The sequence below is a fragment of the Diabrotica virgifera genome, chromosome 4 (assembly GCF_917563875.1).
Source record: "Diabrotica virgifera virgifera chromosome 4, PGI_DIABVI_V3a".
Taxonomy (NCBI): domain Eukaryota; kingdom Metazoa; phylum Arthropoda; class Insecta; order Coleoptera; family Chrysomelidae; genus Diabrotica; species Diabrotica virgifera.
Genome location: NC_065446.1, coordinates 235,950,795 through 235,971,127, shown reverse-complemented (window position 1 = coordinate 235,971,127; position 20,333 = coordinate 235,950,795). Strand labels below are relative to the sequence as shown.

At 35.3% G+C, this 20,333-nt stretch overlaps 1 protein-coding gene across 1 annotated transcript in view; it reads right to left on the bottom strand.

The window, feature by feature from the left end:
* LOC114338937 (uncharacterized) overlaps positions 1-20,333 on the bottom strand; it is a 221,595-nt gene that overhangs the window by 65,732 nt on the left and 135,530 nt on the right. Inside the window, exons 8-9 of the mRNA XM_050649499.1 lie at positions 15,762-15,946; positions 10,984-11,112 (exon numbers count right to left, since the gene is read on the bottom strand). Of these exons, the coding sequence (XP_050505456.1) occupies positions 10,984-11,112; positions 15,762-15,946 (314 nt within the window). The remainder of the gene's footprint in view (positions 1-10,983; positions 11,113-15,761; positions 15,947-20,333) is intronic.

The window sequence follows — 20,333 nt, the reverse complement described above, 5'->3', positions numbered from 1 at the left end:
ATCATGACCTGACAGGCATCAGCCCTGCACGTGTATCTACCAGGTGAATCGAAATGTGCATAGTTTAGGGGAAACATAAACTTTCTCCTGTAAAGTTTAAGTATGTGTTAGAGTAAGTCATTTAGAAGATATGTGTACAATGACAGGCGATTCTGAACAGCACAAGACCTTGCCAGGCGAGGGAAAAGATTAGGGGTTTTTCCTAAAATTATGTTTTTTTGCATCGAACAAGTGATTTTTCTCTTAGGTTAATGGTTTTTGATATACAGTGAGCACGTAAAGGTTGGAATAAATTCATTCTCTCGAGAATCTACAATTTTGAAAAAAAAAATCACGAAACATGTCGATTTTTATTTTTAAATTACGACTTTCTGGCATATATATCATACTAGTAACGTCACCCATTTGGGCGTGATGACGTCATCAATTATTTTTTAAATGAGCATAGGGGTTGTGTCATAGCTCATTTGAAAGGTAATTCAATTCTCTATTCAGTAATATAAACATTAACATAATTATTTTTACAGGGTGTCCAAAAAAATGTTTTTTGAATTAAATTTATTGACATAAAAAGAAGAATCTGTGTAATTTATTTAATTCAAAACACATTTTGCTGCTATCAGAAAACAGGAGAAAATGTTTATTTGTTAAATAAAAATATTGTTTTTTGGAAATTCAATATTAAAGCAGCCACCCACCTGCCTAATGACAATTTGAGCATTTAATTTAAGCGAAAAGCGATAAGTTTTTTTTTGTCTTCTGAGAGCAGTAAAATGTATTTTGAATTAAACAAATTATACATATTCTTCTTTTTATGCCAATAAATTTAGTTAAATTTTTTTGACACCCTGTATAAATAATTATGTTAATGTTTATGCTACTGAATATAGAATTGAATTACCTTTCAAATGAGCTATCACATGACCCCTATTCTCATTTAAAAAAATCATCGATGACGTCATCACGCCCAAATGGGTGACGTCACTAGTATGATATATATGCCAAAAAGTCGTAATTTAAAAATACAAATAGATCTGTTACGAGATTTTTTCCAAAATCGTCCTTTCTCGAGAAAATGAATTTATTCCAACCTTTACGTGCTCACTGTATAAGCGATTAAAAATTTTGAAAATGGCAAAATCGGCCATTTTTAACCCTACATCGGATATTGAACTAAAAATTTCAATGTTGCCAAGGTAGGTAGATATTCTTTAAACATTGATTGATGAAATCCCGAAGAGTTTTTTGCAATACACTATCGAAAACCCTTTTGTTTTTTTAATTGCTAATCAAGCGGGCACGGCACTGTAGTATAAGTGAGGACGTTTGGGTTTGCATAAATTTATTATCTCGAGAATGGACAAATCTGAAGAGAAATCCTCAGACAGGTCGATTTTTATTTTTAAATTAGGACTCTTTGGCATATTATATAATACTGCTGACGTCATCCATCTGGGCGTGATGATGTAATCGATGATGTTTTTAAATGAGAGTAGGGTGTTGTGTGATAGCTCATTTGAAAGGTTATTTAATTATCCATTCAGTAATATAAACATTAACATAATTATTTATACAGGGTGTACAAAAAATTTTTTTCTTCGTTTTGTCTAAATTAATTTATTAAAAAAATTTTTGTACACCCTGTATAAATAATTATCTTAATGTTTATATTACTGAATAGAGAATTAAATAACCTTTCAAATGAGTTATCACACAACCCCTACACTTGTTTTAAAAAATCATCGATTACGTCATCACGCCCAGATGGATGACGTTACTAGTATTATATATATGACAAAAAGTCATAATTTAAGAATAAAAATCGCCCTGTCTGAGGATTTCACTTCAAATTTGCCCTTTCTCGAGATAATGAATTTATGCCAAGTCGAACGTCCTCACTTATATGACAGTGTCGCGCCCGCTTGATTAGCAATTAAAAAACAAAGGGGTTTTCGATATTGTATTGCAAAAAACTCTTCAGGATTTCATCAATAAATGTTTAAAGAATATCTACCTACCTTGAAATCATTGAAATTTTTAGTTAAATGTCCGATTTATGGTTAAAAATGGCCGATTTCGCAATTTTCAAAATGTATGTATATCAAAAACCATTAACCTAAGAGAAAAATCACTAAAGACCTTTTCTGTTTGGAATGATTTAAAAAAAAAATAAAAAAACTTTGTGCGATGCAAAAAAAATAATTTTAGGAAAAACCATAATCTTCTCCCTCGCCTGGCAAGGTCTTATGCTGTTCAGAATCGCCTGTCATTGTACACATTTCTTCTAAATGACTTACTTAAACACATACTTAAATTTATACTTTATAGGAGAAAGTTTATTTTTCCCCTAAACTATGCACCTTTCGATTCACCTGGTAGATACACGTGCAGGGCTGATGCCTGCCAGGTCATGGTTTTTAGCCTTGGTGTGCTATGAATTATCACTATACAAATTTCTAGCCATACAGGAAGACCGTTAGTCGGAGGGTTCACTAGCTCTTAGACTATATCTGGGACACGTTATGAGAGATCAGCCCCGTTACTCCCTGCTGCAGTCAATATTGCAAGGTAAAGCCAAAGGCAAGCGCGGAACCGGTAGAAGAAGAATAACTTCAACGAAACTGTTTTCGAGCCGCAGCGAGCAAGGTTATGATGCCAATATGATTTCCAACATCCGAAACGGATAGGAACCAGAAGAAGAAGAAGAAGAAGAAGAAGAAGAAGAAGAAGAAGAAGAAGAAGAAGAAGGAGAAGAAGAAGGAGAAGAAGAAGAAGAAGAAGAAAAAGAAAACGAATTTTTCAAACCTTACGCTTACCTAGAATAGAATTAAAAACGTTTTATTGATTTCCCGTAATTTTTAATTCCCGTTTTCTCTTAGTCGTAATAAATTTAAAGCTATACAATTCTAATTAAATTGTCAACTTAGCTAAAGAGTATGTTTGGCGACTCTTGTAAAGAGGGTTGGATGAATTAATCCGCTTTGGGATTATCCCTGCGGATTGTAATTCTTCTCTCTATTATTTTCATTTAATCGTGACATTTTCGTGTATAATTAATTATAATCAACATGCAGTCCACAATTAATGGTAAACAAATACTTATGTCGACGCCTGAGGTGAAGTACTTATATAAAAATATATAAATATTGGTTTTAACAACAGGTCACTATCTAAATTAAAAAACAAGCGAACGTTTTACTTTAATAAAATTAAACTAATATTAAAAATAAATCTTTATTGGGACTAAGTTTTCTGATGAGACCTTCGTGGTTTCTAAAATTTGAAAACCAACGACTGCTGGAGCAAAGAAGGCTAAGGGATATCTAAAAGTTGCATCTTACTTTTCGCCACTTCAGCGTGGTAAAATTCTATCGAAAAATGGTCCCGCATACTCAGCTAGGAGTAAAATTAATAGAAATAAATAATTATTTCGTTGTAAAACGAAACAAGAACCGACTTATATTTCAGTTTGTTCAGAGAGCGCCACAACCGGTTCACTCCAACTATTTCTCTCTAACCGGTTTCCAACCCTGTGTACAGGATTTATATCTATTCCAGTGGCGATGTTGACGGAATTAATTGAAAACAATAAAAATCAATGTAACAAAACGAACGGTAAATATTTCATTTATTTTGGTAACAAAAAGGTGTTTTGTTTAGTTCTCGAAAGGGTATGTTGTTAGCGACGACCAGGGGTGTGTCTACCTCGTGCGGATGCTGGGAATGAACTGCCTCCTTCGAACCCCACTTATCATGTCGACTCATTTTGCGGTTTTAGATAATGACCAAAAAAGCCATAAATTCTGCCTCTGCGTTTTAAGGATGAGAAACTTTTATGGATTTCAAGAAATTGACATGACGAGTGTGTCACTCTGGGAGCATCGTAATCAATTAAGTGTTTCTTTGAAAAAAACATTAATCTTATACAATCTGTTTAGGATAACATTTCGTTTCGTAAAACGTGTCCCTCTTATGGAGAATTCTCACGACGAGGTCGAGGCGCGTGTTGAAGCGAGCTTCAAGTGGGTCCTAATTTAAACGTCGGCAAAGAGAGATATAATATATATTATAGTGGAAAAGAAAGAGAACGCAGATACCCTACAAGAAGGTAAAATTAGTAATATTTACTTTGTGATAAAATGTCCCGAATATGTCCCGAAGAATACAGGCAACCAAAAAGTTGACCGTCCTCAGTGGTGGAGATAAAAATATTAGTTGGTTTTTTTAATTCTCACAATGATAAAAATTAGAACAAAACGTAGTTTGACCATAACATTACCACGCCACTGATCGTACCCTCGGCTGACGAGACATCCACACTATCCACAGGCTAATAAATTTTAGCAATTGGTGTTATTTTAAGGGTCATAAATACCAAATTTTGACAGAAATTTCTCCATCTCTTCTTGGGTTTAATCTTTTTCACGTTGGGTTGAATCGCGTCTTCAGTTTTTATCTTTTTCTGTTACATTTTTTTATTTCACTCATAATGTCGCAACACGCTCTGTCAGTTTTCCTCTTTAGCATCTGCTCTGTATTTACATGTGAATTTTGAATGATTAATGTTGTTTCGTTTTTGAGAAAAAATAACTAAAAATTAAGAAAATAAAATTAGCAGAAATAGTAATTATAGCGTATCGCTATATATAGATGTGTATATCGATTTAATTTTTAAAGTCTCAAACAAATATTATTTACATGGGCTGTTTACATTACGTAAATGGGTGACATTGATTCTGCAATGTAGGCCACTCGATTTGAAAACAACGGAGTCAGCAATTATGTTACTATTAGTATTTTCAAAGTCACATTCAGGTGTAGTCACTCATAACAAAACAATTACGATTTATTTATAGATACGGAGAAAGTAAAGAAGAGATTATTCATTATTCAGACATCGACGTGGTTAGATCAGATACGTTGTCCACCAACTAGTTACTGTCGTATTTAGTGTTCTAAATAAATATATTCTGCTAAATAGTGTTTCAACTAAATCAACCTCATCATCAACAGCGTACAAACATCGAAGCAGCATACAAACCAATAATAGGTAACCATGGTCTTCACGATTTCAGCGACGATAATGGAACAAGGTTATGTTTTTGATTGGTTATAGCGTTGGGGTATGTAATCTACAATTATTCAACGATTATAGTTGATACGAGCGATGGCTTTTAATACTTTAATACTTGGTTTAAATACGTTTATTATATTCTGAAACACGAAATATGAAATGCATTAAAAATGTTTATCCTGATACTGATTCGGTAAATTGATAAACATAATTTTATTTATAACTGCAATAACATTTAGTTTCTACGTTAACAAAAATAAACAGAATAATTCAATTTGGACGACACGAATTGTCCGTCACGAATTTGTATAGTTACGATCTGTCGCCGTTACGAACTGTCGCCGTTACTAACTGTCGCTGTTACGAATTCCGTTACCAATTGTCCGGTTACGAACTGTCGCGTTACGAGATGTCATGGAACCGATTAAAATATATCCAATTTTTACCGTCCAGTTGCTACAAATTGTACTTCAAAAATAAACTGACACTCAAAATCGCCTGTAGCTCCAATCGTTGTTTCTGAGAGAGTGAGAGAGAGAGTGAGAGAGAGAGAGAGAGAGAAAGAAAGAGAGAGAGAAACAACAAGTGCTAGTGAACATTTTTGTTCAAAATTATCACAGCTACATTTCTTGTTTACAACATTTTTTTTCTACTGCGTAAAATTTTTTGTATTCTTTTAACTTTTTGACAAACAACATTTTTGTTTATGTTAATAGTATTTTGTATTTTGACAACGGCACCCGATTTGGGCGTCGAAAATTTAATAAAAATCATTTTTTAATAATATTGTGGCTTATTTCCCATTATAAATAGTTAAAATTGTAAAAATGCCACAAGAAAATAGCTTCAGAACAACTTTAACTTTTTGTATTCCACAATTAATGGTAAGAAGAACTTAAAAAAGTTGTGACTGGCTGAATGGCAAAAGCCTGTGCCAAAAAAAAACAATTAATGGTAAATAAATATTTATTTCGAGTTCCCAGATAAAATATAAATATAGGCTTTTACAAGAGGTTACAACCTAAATTAGATAAATTTGATAAATAATTCAGACACGTATGCAAAAATCACTGCTATTGGACAACATAAATAAAAGGAACGGTGAGAGCAAATTAATTAAATAAAATGGATAATCCCCAGAATATCGAATACAAACACAACTAAATTATCTAGAGCTTAAAAATCAATATAACCAATTAAAATATAATATCCTGCACGATTTTTTGTGAAATATTTAGGTTATAGTCGGAGAGATAGAAGCGGATTTTCTGCGTGATAAGTAATATGGAAAAACTATACGGGGATATGTTGAATTAGTTGTGTACATGACTTTCACCAACGGCCGGAAACCAGAGTTGGGGCCGAGGGTAGTTATAAGGGGTCAAAGTCGCGGATTTTATTTTTTTTTTTATGACCCTCATGATCAAGATAGTGCACCAAAATTTTGGAATAAGTAGGTCATGACGTAACTAAGTAAAACCTATAGGGGCGGAACGCTGCGTGGCCGACAAATTGGTGGGGGTAGGGGTGAATATAAAAAATATAAAGGGTTTTTTGCGACATTCGTGAATGAGATAGTGGACCAAAATTTGGGAATAAGCAGATCATGACATTACTAAGTAAAATCCTCAGAGCCAGAAACCAGAGTTTAGGATGAGGGTAGTTATAAGGGGTCAAAGTCGCCGTTTTTATTATTTTTTTTTGTGACGCTCATGATCGAGAGAGTGCACCAAAATTTGGGAATAAGTAGGTCATGACGTAACTAAGTAAAATCTCAAGGGGTGGCACGCTGCATGGCCGACAAAGGGGTGGGGCAGGGGTGAATAGAAAAAATATAATGGGTTTTTTTACGACGTTCGTGATTGACGGAGTACACCAAAATTTGGGAATAAGTAGACCATGACATAAATAAGTAAACTGCTCAGAGCCGGCAACCAGAGTTGGGCACGAGGGTAGTTATAAGGGGTCAAAATCGCCGTTTTTATTATTTTTTTTGTGACGCTCATGATCGAGATAGTGCACCAAAATTTGGTAATAGGTAGGTCATGAGGTAACTAAGTACAATTTCCAGGGGTGAAACGCTGCGTGGCCGATAAAGGGGTGGGGGTAGGTGTGAATATAAAAAATATAAGGGGTTTTTGCGACGTGCTAGATTGAGATAGTGCACCAAAATTTGGGAATAAGTAGACCATGACTTACCTAAGTAAAAGCCCCAGAGCTGGAAACCAGAGTTGGGGATGAGGGTAGTTTTAAGGGGTCAAAGTCGCAGTGTGTATTATTTTTTTTGTGACTCGGCACAACATTTGTCCTTCACGCAGTGCTCCGCCCCTGGAGATTTTACTTAGTAATGTCATGATCTACTTACTAACGGCAAAAAAAAACCATATATTTTTATACTCACCCCTGCCTACCACCCCTTTGTACCCCAAACATCGTTCCGCCCCTGAAGATCTTACTTAGTTACGTCATAACCTACTTACTCCCAAATTTTGGTGCACTATCTCCATCATGAGCGCCACAAAAAAAAAATAATAAAAACCGCGACTTTTACCCCTTATAACTACCCTCGTCCGCCACTCTGGTTTCCGCCTCTGGGGATATTACTTAGTTATGTCATGATCTACTAATTCCCAAATTTTGGTGCACTATCTCAATCACGAATGTCGCAAAAAACCCCTTACATTTTTTTATATTCACCCCTGCCCCACCCCTTTGTCGGCCACGCAGCGTTCCACTCCTGGAGATTTTACTTAGTTACGTCATGACCTACTTATTCCCAAATTTTGGCGCGCTATCTCGATCATGAGTGTCACAAAAAAAAATAATAATAAACGGAATTTTGACCCCTTATAACTACCTTCCTTCCCGACTCTGGTTTCCGGCTCTGGGGATTTTAATTATATATGTCATGGTCTACTTATACCCAAATTTTGGTGCACTACCTCAGTCACGAACGTCGCAAAAAACCCCTTATATTTTTTATATTCACCCCTACCCCCACCCCTTTGCCGGCCACGCAGCGTTAAGATCCTAGAGATTTCACTTAGGTACGTCATGGCCTACTTATTCCCAAATTATAGTGCACTATCTCGATCATGAGCGTCATAAAAAAAATAATAAAATCCGCGACTTTGACCCCTTATAACTACCCTCGGCCCCAACTCTGGTTTCCGGCCGTTGGTGAAAGTCATGTAGACAACTAATTCAACATATCCCCGTACAGTTTTTCCATATTACTTATCACGCACAAAATCCGCTCCCAGCTCTTAGACTATTACATTTAATTAGTAAAATATAAGTTTGGGAGTAACGTCGTAATAACCAAAACATTGCACGATTGAATTAAATCTCAAATAAACAATAGGTGAGTTATATATATATATATATATATATATATATATATATATATATATATATATATATATATATATATATATATATATATATATATAATCGGTTTATAACGTTCTACGACGTCTTCCGATTCCCAATCGCCATTGCTCTCGATCGTAGCACATGTCTTCGTTCAAGCCTCTTTCTCCGATTTCCCTATGGATTCCTTCTATCCAGCTTTTCCTAGGTCTTCCTCTCTTCCGCCGTCCTTTTGGTGCCCATCGTAGCACTTGCTTGGGTAATCTGTCTTCTTCCATACGTTGTACGTGGCCAAACCATCTTAGTTGCTTTGTTTTTATATCGTCCATTATTGTATGCTTTACATCCATTATCTCCAATATTCTTGTATTTCTGATTTTTTGTATTCTTGATATACCAGCAGATCTTCTCCAGAAGTCCATTTCAGTTGTTCTGAGCATATTTTCGGATTTTTCTTTAAGTGGCCAAACTTCGCTGCTGTATGTTATAATGCTCTTAACAATGCTGTTATAGATGTTACGTTTATTTTCTTTGGAGATACTTTGGTCCCATAGGATTTTGTTCAATAATGCGATAGCTTTCCTTCCTTGTGTGCACCTTTCTTGGATATTCTTGTCCAACGTTCCATCTTGTGTAATTGTAAGACCCAAGTATTTATATTCCTGACAGTGATTAATAGTTATTTCATTTTCCAACGCTAGATCCTGCTGTATACCTCCAACGCACATATATTCCGTTTTCTTGGTATTCACTTCTAAACCCCAGTTCCGGTACTCTTCTATGATTTTTCGGGTCATATATTCAATATCGTGATAATCCTGGGCCATAAGAATCTGATCATCCGCAAAACATAGAGTTAACAGTCGAAAAACTCGTCGCACGACCCTGTAGATTTAACAATAATTGAATTGTAAAGGGTTTTTACTCACATATTTTCTGTTTTTTGCACGCCGGGTTTTGTCCTGGTTGGATCAGAGAGAGAGCAGCATATTGCCTCCTGATGAGAGACTAATAAGTTTCGAAACCGGTAGAGGTGCTTGCTGCACTCTCTGATTGAACTATAATATGATGCGACTGTAGTTTCGTTTTGCAACGAAATTGAAAGTGGTTATTCATTTATGATTTACATGTTTACTCTCAAGGGGACATGTTTACCATAGACAAGGGGACAGCCTCAGTCCATGCCTATTTAATTTAATAATGGATGAAGTTATAGGTAGTGTTAACATAATGAATCAGGGATACAAAATGGGTAACCGAACCATGAGAATACTTTGCTACGCAGATGATGCAATCTTAATAGCCGAAAACGAAGATGACTTACAACGCCTACTACAAAAATTCAAAATAACCGCCGAAAAGTATAACCTGACACTATCCAAAGAGAAAACCCAATCGATGGTAATATCCAGGAACCCAATTAGATGTAAGTTAGTAGTGGACGACCATATAATCGAACAGGTAATGGATTGCAGATACTTAGGTGTGGAAATATCTAGCGACAGGCATCTGTGGCAAGAATCAAAACAGCAGGCAATGAAAGCAGCGAGAATATCTGGTTTCCTGAGGGATATAATCTGGCGGAATAAATATATGAGCACCGAAAGCAAAGTCCGCATTTATAAGACATGTGTTAGACCCGTACTGACATACGCAGCTGAGACAAGGGCCGAGACAACAAAGACCAAACAGATAATGAGAACAACAGAGATGAAAACCCTAAGATCCATAAGAGGTATCACACTCAGAGATAGAGTACGAAACGAAGACACATTGAGAGAGCTAGGTGTTCAGGACGTAGTGAGATGGACAAGAGTGCGACGACGCATGTGGAGGGACTACGTAGATCGGATGGACCCTGAACGTATGGCGCATTGGGCGAAAACACAGAAGCCCAACACCAAGCGACCCATAGAAAGACCCAAAAAACGATGGTACGAGAGTTGGAGCTCCGGATCGCAGCAAAGACTGTAACAGAAGAAACAGGACATAGTGCTATTACAAGAAGAAGAAGAAGAAGAAGATGTTTACTCTGATTGGAGTACGAAGGGAACCATTCTCGTTGGAACTTTACCAAGCTGAGCAGATGGGACGTGAATTATAAATTGTAAAATTCCCTGATCTTCCTTAGTCTTAGCATCCGTTATGGCTTGCCAATTTAAGAAGCCTCGGAGGGGTAACCAGAGATGGTTTCCATTGTTTTTAGTCTGGTGGGATGTAGAGTAACATTATGTTGTTTTATTAAAAGTATATGCTATTAGACTAAAAACTTAGTCTCTTTCTATTACTAAATAGTTAATAATTACTAAATAGTTAGTAATTTTGTCAATTTTGGCAAAATTGACCAAAAACAAAAAAAAATACCTACTAAAAACACTAGCCAGATGTGTCTGAGTTTAGCGAACGAACTATATGATTATAAATACATAGGTATTTAATTGTGATTTCTACATATTTCTGCTTTGTAGAAACAAGTTTGCAAACAAGTACAACAAACAAAGGACATTTTTGTAGCCAATATATTTAGTTGTACTTACTTTATTCTGATGAAGAGTCTGGGCGGCATAAAATTAGAAATGTTTCTAAAGATAATTCCAGCAGCAAGTCGTGAATTCTTCTCTTTAACAAGAATGTTCGTTCCCGAAATTTGAACTCCTAGCCATTGCCTACAAAAATAACTACTCGGAAACATACAATTGTACAAAACTATTTTAAACCGCGAAGGTCAAAATCGAATCAAGGAGAGGGACTTCAGTTGAACGTGTTGGTCCAAAGAGTAAACGTCCATTTAAAATATAGTCCGTCTAGAAAGTATCCGGAAAAAAGAAAGCAGAATTATAATTTTACGGTATTTATTTCTATCACTTGAAATATAAAATTTCAACAAATAATTCATCGCATTTACTTATACAACCTCCATTTAAATCTAAACACTTAACTAAACGTCCAGGTACACCCGAAACTAGGTCAAGGCCAAGGCCATAATTTTCGGTAATGGTGTTCCAGGAATGTAAAACTGACCGAATCAAACCATCTTTATCTCGTGGCGCTGCTCGTTCCACTTCAATCTTCATCGGTCCCCATTATGTTTTCAATGGGGCTAAGATCTGGAGATGCTGCTGGCCACCGATTTGTTGCCAATTCGTGTTCTTGCATCCAAGCTTGAGTATAATCAGAAGTATGGCATCTTGCATGATCTTGCTGAAAATGCCACCCATCTGGATATAAAACATGAGCCGTTTCAAGAAGAAAACCATTTAGGATGTCACAATATTTCGCACTATCAACAGTACCAGTAACTATACAGAGAGGTGTAGCACCACGCTGAGATATTGCTCCGCAAACCATTATTTTAGTGGGAAATTTGGAAATTTGATCAGTAACATTTTCTCTTGATAAGACTTTTAGATGATTTGGCCAAGCTGGAAACAACTTTCATCAGATATAAAGACAATATTAAATTTATCTTCTTGAAAACGTTCACAAAAATATATTCTTCGTTGCCTTTGCAGAGGTGTTATTGTAGGGATATTTTGGATTCCTTCATAATGTAGCCTTGCTTTTTCAGTGACATGTGGACAGTTTCTGGGCACACTTTTATTTTTCGTTGATTTCCAAATCTGTTCGATAGTTTTCAAAACCATAGTCAGGGATTTTATGGTTCTAAAGCCACTAAAGCATTTAAATTGTTTCCGCTAATCTTACGCGGTCTACCCGAAACTGGTCTATGTCTCATACTTATCTAATATCTATGCCATTTTTAACCCCTTTATTGTCTCATACACTGCACTTTTTCCGAGTTCAGTCAATTGCACTAATTTTTTAACGTTTCGGATACCCTTTCTATACAAATATTCCACCACTTTTCTTTTTTCTACTTGCGACATTATTTCACAAACCTTAAGTCTGTTTACAAACAACAATTTTTGACAGATGGTGTTGTCATGCGATTTTGTCCATAACCTACTATCGGCACAACTTACTTGATGCATTACTTTTGTCTTAAAATGTTACAAAAAGGAAATCTATTAAAATTAGGAAAAATATAAAATTCCGGATACTTTTTAGACGGACTATACATTGTGCACGAAATCAGTGGTTTTGCAACGTTTTCAAATAAAATCCTCGAATAGTTGTTTATTTGAAATACATTTAAGTTTAAGGGCATTAATGTGTCAAGAGCATTAAGTAGATGTTTATAGCCTAAATGCGACAAGCTTATAAACTAGAGGGCCTCTGGCCCGAGATTATATGTCGCCCGAGGGTATAAACCTCTAATAATGCAAGTGGTGCATACAAAACTTTATGTCATACCGGTTCATTGCATGAATTAAAGTTTTAGTTTAATTTTATATTAATCAGAAGAAATATTGTATCGCAGCAGGTATTTAGTACCGTTGCTAGGAAAGTGATGTTGGTTAGAAATTTGTTATTAACGTAAACAAAGTTTTTCTATGTGACATAAAAAGTCAGAATGCCAGAGAAATTAGATATTTCTAAAGAAATAGTTAAAAAAAAAGCCAAAAAAGTGACTGACAATCTGTTACCGAAATAATCCAAAGAAATATCTACAAGGAATACGCTAAATTTCAACAATGGATGGCAGAAAATAATACTAAATGCGTAAATGAAACCGTACTACGGGCGTATTTTGGAGACATATACTTTCTGTGGTTCGTAACTAAGTAATAAATACACAATATTAAACCGGTATAACATAAAATATATTTTTAATAAACATTAACCAAATAATACGAAAATTGTGGAGTCACAATCAATATAAACACAACAACATATATAAAAAAAATAATCGTTTCGTTTGGATTCAATTCGAGTCTCTTGCCATTCTCTGACATCTGATGTTTCGGAATCTATTCCTTGTCAAAGAGGCTTCACAAGAAGACTGAATTGAACCATAACGAAACGAAGCAGAACTGCAAATATTAAAATATTTGCACCGGAGTATGGTTAGACTGTCCTCTAACAGGGAATGATGAAATGAGTGAAAAATAATTTCGACCACGTCCAAGTAATCTGTTAAGCGAGATACACTAGTACCAAGCAGCGCCGCTAGGAGAACACTCCAATAATGCGTCGCAGATTACTTATATGAAACGTGGTCATTTCGTACTCCAAAACCGAGTAAGGTATGACAAAAAGTAAATAATCGTTTCCTTTTGATTCAATTCGAGTCTCTTGCCATCCTCTGACATCTGATATTTCGGAATCTATTCCTTGTTAAAAAGGCTTTACAAGAAGACTGAATTGAACCACAACGAAACGAAGAGGAAGTGCAAATATTAAAATTAAAATACTTGCACCGGAGTATGGTTAGACTGTCCTCTAACGGGGAATGATGAAATGAGTGAAAAATAATTTCGACCATGTCCAAGTAATCTGTTAAGCGAGATACACTAGTACCAAGCAGCGCCGCTAGGAGAACACTCCAATAATGCGTCGCAGATTACTTATATGAAACGTGGTCATTTCGTACTCCAAAACCGAGTAAGGTATGACAAAAAGTAAATAATCGTTTCATTTTGATTCAATTCGAGTCTCTTGCCATCCTCTGACATCTGATATTTCGGAATCTATTCCCTGTTAAAAAGGCTTTACAAGAAGACTGAATTGAACCACAACGAAACGAAGAGGAAGTGCAAATATTAAAATTAAAATACTTGCACCGGAGTATGGTTAGACTGTCCTCTAACGGGGAATGATGAAATGAGTGAAAAATAATTTCGACCATGTCCAAATAATCTGTTAAGCGAGATACACTAGTACCAAGCAGCGCCGCTAGGAGAAAACTCCAATAATGCGTCGCAGATTACTTATATGGAACGTGGTCATTCCGTACTCTAAAACCGAGTAAGGTATGACAAAAAGTAAATAATCGTTTCGTTTTGATTCAATTCGAGTCTCTTGCCATTCTCTGACATCTGATGTTTCGGAATCTATTCATTGTCAAAGAGGCTTTACAAGAAGACTGAATTGAACCATAACGAAACGAAGAGGAACTACAAATATTAAAATATTTGCACCGGAGTATGGTTAGACTGTCCTCTAACGGGGAATGATGAAATGAGTGAAAAATAATTTCGACCATGTCCAAGTAATCTGTTAACCGAGATACACTAACTAGTACCAAGCGGAGTAAAAGGGCTATACGGGAACAGGCTATTTGGTGGAGGCGCCCCATGTTATTTCTTATGGGAAAACGAATAAAATCGCTAAGGTTCATTCTGGTCATTTTTGTCTCGTTTTGTAGTGGAGTCGAGACGGCTCGTAGGATCGTGAAGTGTGAGGGGTCGTTGAAAAGTATAGGGGGTAACGAATACGTGAACACAAAAAACAAACGCAAAGACAGTACCAAAAGAGCATTACTACATATCTCCGTTATTATTGGTCTGATTTTAATGATTAAAACGTTATATGAAAAAGGAGGGTATAGCGAATACGTTAGGACAAAAAACAACCACACACAGACATTGCCAAAACGGCATTACAGCATAATATGCTGTAATGCCGTTTTGGCATTTGCCGTTTTTCATTGACCTTGGAAACCAGGTACTCCGGGAATCTGTTGGTGTCATATTCGTGTTTAGCGACCTCAAAAAACCCTCCAGTAATTCATTTGCATCAATTAAATGCCAAAAACTATCGAAACTCTAGAACACGACGTTACTTGCAGTGGCTTTGTCCACCACCTGCTCCGGAGGTCAATTCTGATGGCATATTCGTGTTTAGCGATTACAACAACCCATGAGTAATCTGTTTATATCAATTTAATGCTGAAACCCCTCGAAACTCTAGATGACGTCCATTGAAGGTCAAGGTCAAAGTAAAGGTCGCCATTGGATAGCCAGGAAAAAAACCTAGACTACTAGTACTTTTCTTTGATCTAAACTTCTACATATTGCCAGATAACCAGTAACTCAGGGAATTGGAATACCCAGTAAATCTTATAATTTTCCGAGTTTGTGCCTCTATATCTTGAAAATGCTCCAAACGATCGAGTTGTGCCCATGAGAACTTTTCATCACAATGCTTCAAAGAGTATTTTCCCAAAGTATGGACTAAATCCACTGGGACCTAATTTCCATAAGGTTTGTGCGGGGTACTTTTGCTGTGAAACAAGTAACAAATAAAACATCGAAAGGCCTTTGAAATCCGATTGATCTGACAACGTCGCATAACCAAACTTTTCGATCTCACCTCAGCGCTTTTAGATATTTCTGTCTACTTACCTACTTATTATTTACTTATTATTACTTACTTATTTCTGTCTAACTACTAATAGTATTTAATCACTTACGTTGTGGGTTTATCGAAGTTATTCGGAATATGGAAATATTTGTTCGAATGGTAATAAGTAAGATTTAGTACAGTTAAATCGATCGTGTTCATAGATATGCGAAATAAATTGTTATTAGGACTAACAAGCGATGATCCTACGAGGCTTAGGTGTTCGTTGACGAGTTCAAAAGCTGTTCTAATTTCCTAAAAGAAATATATTTATGTACAAATAAAATTTAAAAAACAATTATAATATAAAATATCTGATATATTTGGCTATATGAATTTATTTTTTCTATGGATGCTATACAATATGCAACTTCTCTCAATACTTACATACATTCAAAACGAACAATTCCTCACGCAGTGAGAAAAGTCGGTCATTGCAATCAGAAATATTTTTTCTCGCGGGTTCTCCTACGGTCTTCCATACTATGATCGCCGTTTCCATGGTAACATGTACAATACAAACACAATTGAATCGCTTATTTCAGAAACAACCTACGTCACATTTTGGCGATTTTAAGTTTATTACACCAACATATTATTATTATATTTCTGTGGGTTACACACAATTTAATGCAGAATACACTTAAGTCCCGTAAGCATGGTTGAAGTTATAACGATTTAAAATATTCATATAATACATATATTATATTTCTGAAACAACCTTAGTCCCACAGAAATACATGTTCATGGTGTAATAAACTCAAAATCGCCAAAATGTGACTTATAGGTCTGGATCCCGCGTATGAAAAAGAAGTTGATTAATAGCAAGCTGAAAATTTGTTAATAGCTTAAGGGTGTCTAGTCGGATAAACTTTGACATATGGAAACACTGGAACAGGGGCAGTTTTAATTGTGGAACAGGTTAAAAATTTGGAACGGTCAGACCACGAAAACGGCACATTTATTTTGTCCGACAGAATAGACTTAAGCTCTCCGAACAGAGATTAAACTCTCATGCAAAAATCAGACTGCTATTTATAACCAAATGGCCGTTTTAATGAGTGGAACATGTAGAATATGTCAAATGACAGGAATTATGACAGGTGATAAATAGCAGTCTGATTTTTGCATGAGAGTTAAATCTTTGTTCGGAGAGTTTAAGTCTATTCTGTCGGACAAAAAAAATGTGCCGTTTTCGTGGTCTGACCGTTCCAAATTTTTAACCTGTTCCACAATTAAAACTGCCCCTGTTCCAGTGTTCCCATATATCAAAGTTTATCCGACTAGACACCCTTAAGTTATTAACAAATTTTCAGCTTGCTATTAATCAACTTTTTTTTCATACGCGGGATCCAGACCTATTAGGTTATTGCTGAAATAAGTGATTCAATTAATGTTGTCAAATAAATGTGTTAAATCAAAACTTACCACGAATTACCTTTCAAAACTGTTCAAAAATAACTGTATATTAGAATTTAAAAAAATAAGGTATACAAATTTTAAGAATATTAAATACCTACATGACATGTATATGTATTTTATTTAAATTTATGCATATAATGTACTTAAAAGCACCTAACTTATTTAATTTTGAAGTTTGAACTCTTGACAAAACCGCATCCATAGAAAAAGTACAGTGTACAACACATGAGAAAATGACATATTTCTCCCTCGCTTGATTTGCGGCCGTCGCCTCGTGCCTTGACTCGTGCCAAAAAACTTCTGCGCTCGTGAGAAATATGTCTTTTTTCTCACTTGTTATTTGATAGAGGTAACCAAAACTTCAAAATATTTAGTTTTACTGTTTAATATTATATGTATAATGAAAGGTATTTTAAGAAATTGTATTTATTTTGTATTCATGTTATCGTGATCATGTAATGCGTTTTATTTTATTTATCATTTTTTAGATTGCATTTTTGTTTTTTAATCTCCCAAGCTTAAGAGGCATCATTAGAGCGCGGAAAACGCGTTCCAAGATTGTGGCTTTAATTTTGAATATTTTTTCGAGATATTTGGCACACATATTCGCAATATAGTAAAGAATGGCGGTACAAAGCCAATTTGAGAAATATGTCAATATGTGGAAATTACCTACCGTAAAATTAAATAAAATATTGCAAAAGCGAGCCTGTAGCGCCATTAACCCAGATATGCCTGGGGTACAATAAATTGTACACTACAAATATCTTTTAACTTGATTATCTATGAGTATCATATTTCTTAATATCCGCCTAAATATTTCCAGAAAGTAGTAATCAACCATAGGGTGTAGTTGTGAATTGCTGGCTTTGAAATACTTGGCGATAGTTGGGTGATAAAGTTTACAGTTTTTATAACATGGCCGAATTTCGAATACGATTTACTCAGTAAGTAAATATTTGTTATAATGTATGCAAAAAATATATTCTTTTTGTGGTTGCTTGTAGAAAACACATTCAATTTAGGTTTATACATTGGATAAATTATTATTTTGTAACTAGCGTTAGGCCATTTGATTTTAGTGAACAATATATTGTACGACAGGAAAATATCATACTTTTTATTTTTATGGGCTTTTCATTGGAGGATGCGCTTAGTATGTGAGAAAATAATGAACATTTAGTAGCAAATATAAACAGTATTGCTTTGATGCCTCCAATAAATGCATGTGAGGTCCTAACAGACGAAGACTCTGGCGATGAAGATATAATATTGATGGATAATTTACCTGGGTCGCAATTACAAACTTCTGCTGAAATAAACGTGCAAAATAATGGTGACGCATTATTATCCGATTCGCAAGATAATATTTCATTACCAGAGCAGGGAGAAAAAAGAACGGTTAAAGGGTCTAAGAAAAACTAATCTACCACTGGGCCAGCGTTTCTCAACCTTTTACCCTTTGCGACCCAATCTTCCATAATTATTTTCACCGCGCCCCCCCTCGTTCAATAATTTTGACAAAAAACAGTAAAATCTTACTTTTTAGTATTGAGTGCTCTTTATGATTATAACTCCTATTCAGTGTTCATGTGTATTTTATTTTTTATTTTGTCAGAATTTTGTTTTGCTTTGATTTTAGTAATTTAGTTAATGATGTTGGTGTATTTTTTTATATGCTCACGCACCCCCATTACTAAAAGCGCGCCCCCTAGGGGGGCGCGCCCCACAGGTTGAGAATCGCTGCGCTGGGCAAAAGAAGACATTCAGATAGATAACCAATGTAGACGATCCAGGTATGAAACAAAATAGACAATCTTCCTCTGTAATACCAGTAATATTTTTCATTTCAGGTAGAACAACCCCATCTCGTACATGAGTATAATGTAAACATGGGCGGAGTAGATTGTAGTGACCAAAATATTAGTCTTTACCGCATTTCTGTTCACGGCCCAAAATGGTATTTTTCATTGATAAATCAATGCATTGATATGGCTGTTCCATATTCCTGGCAACTTCATCGTTTGCATGGAGGAAAACTGGACAACATTATCCACTTATCATTTAGAAGACGCATTGCAACATCTATGTTACAACAAAATAAAAAATCTGCTTCCTATTCTCGAGGTCGTCTATCAGCCAATATAAACATTGATATTCGCTGTGATCGACTAGACCACTTGGTAATTCTACAGGAAAAACCTACTCGATGTGGTTTGTGCTAAGATAAAGCAAAAATGAGGTGTTCAAAATGCAACGTGGGCTTACATGTTAAATTTTTTGTTTCATACCATACTGAAACTTAATAGTAGTTTATATGCCTGGTGTACCATATTTTGTACACTATTTTTTTTACTTTTTTTCATAAATATTTGGTTTTAACGATAAATATGTTTTTGTTACTTTATATAAGGAGTAAATTTGAAGGAAAATATTAAAAAATATTTTCAAGTAAGATTTAGGAATATCTGGGTTAAGAAGAACAAAAAATACACTTTCTTCAAATAAAGCTTTTTATTCCATGCTAGATTTTGTGTCACATCGGAACTACTAAAAATCGATTATCTATAACAAGAAATCGAACTTGACTGACTTGACAACATTTAGCGTGTCTATTAGTATAAATAATGATTTTTTTTGATAGTATAATGTCACTGTCACTGTCGTACTGCCGACGCACTGTTGAAAGTTCGCAGAACTTTCGAAAAACAAAAATATTGATGACGCGCTAATGTTGGCTCTTAATTATTTGTAATCACTACAATATGACTTTCTAAAATAAATTATGAGGATAAAAATGCTCCGTTCACATAAATAGGCAGCTATAATCTTGTGACTAGGGTCACCTCAGAAACTAAAGAAACCAAAACTGTCAAGCACACAAGTAATTTAGGTAAAGCAAAACTCTATGTAATGTAGCAACCAAGCGTTGCTAGTATAAGTCGGCGCACACAGTGGAGGCGGTTTCCGCTAGCGGGCAACGCTAGCGGGACCCGCTTTTAAACGTTTTCAAAAAGAATGCACGTCTTTAAATGTACACGAACATAGTCAAAGCAGGTCCGCGCGGTCCAACCGCCTCAACCCGCCTGACCGCTTTTGCTAGAATGAGAATTTAGTTTTTTCCGCGCGGTTTTAATGTTTACTGCAATGATCATTTAGTTTATTCGCTCTTTTATAATAAGAATTAATAGTTCTCCATGGATTAATTTTATAAATAATT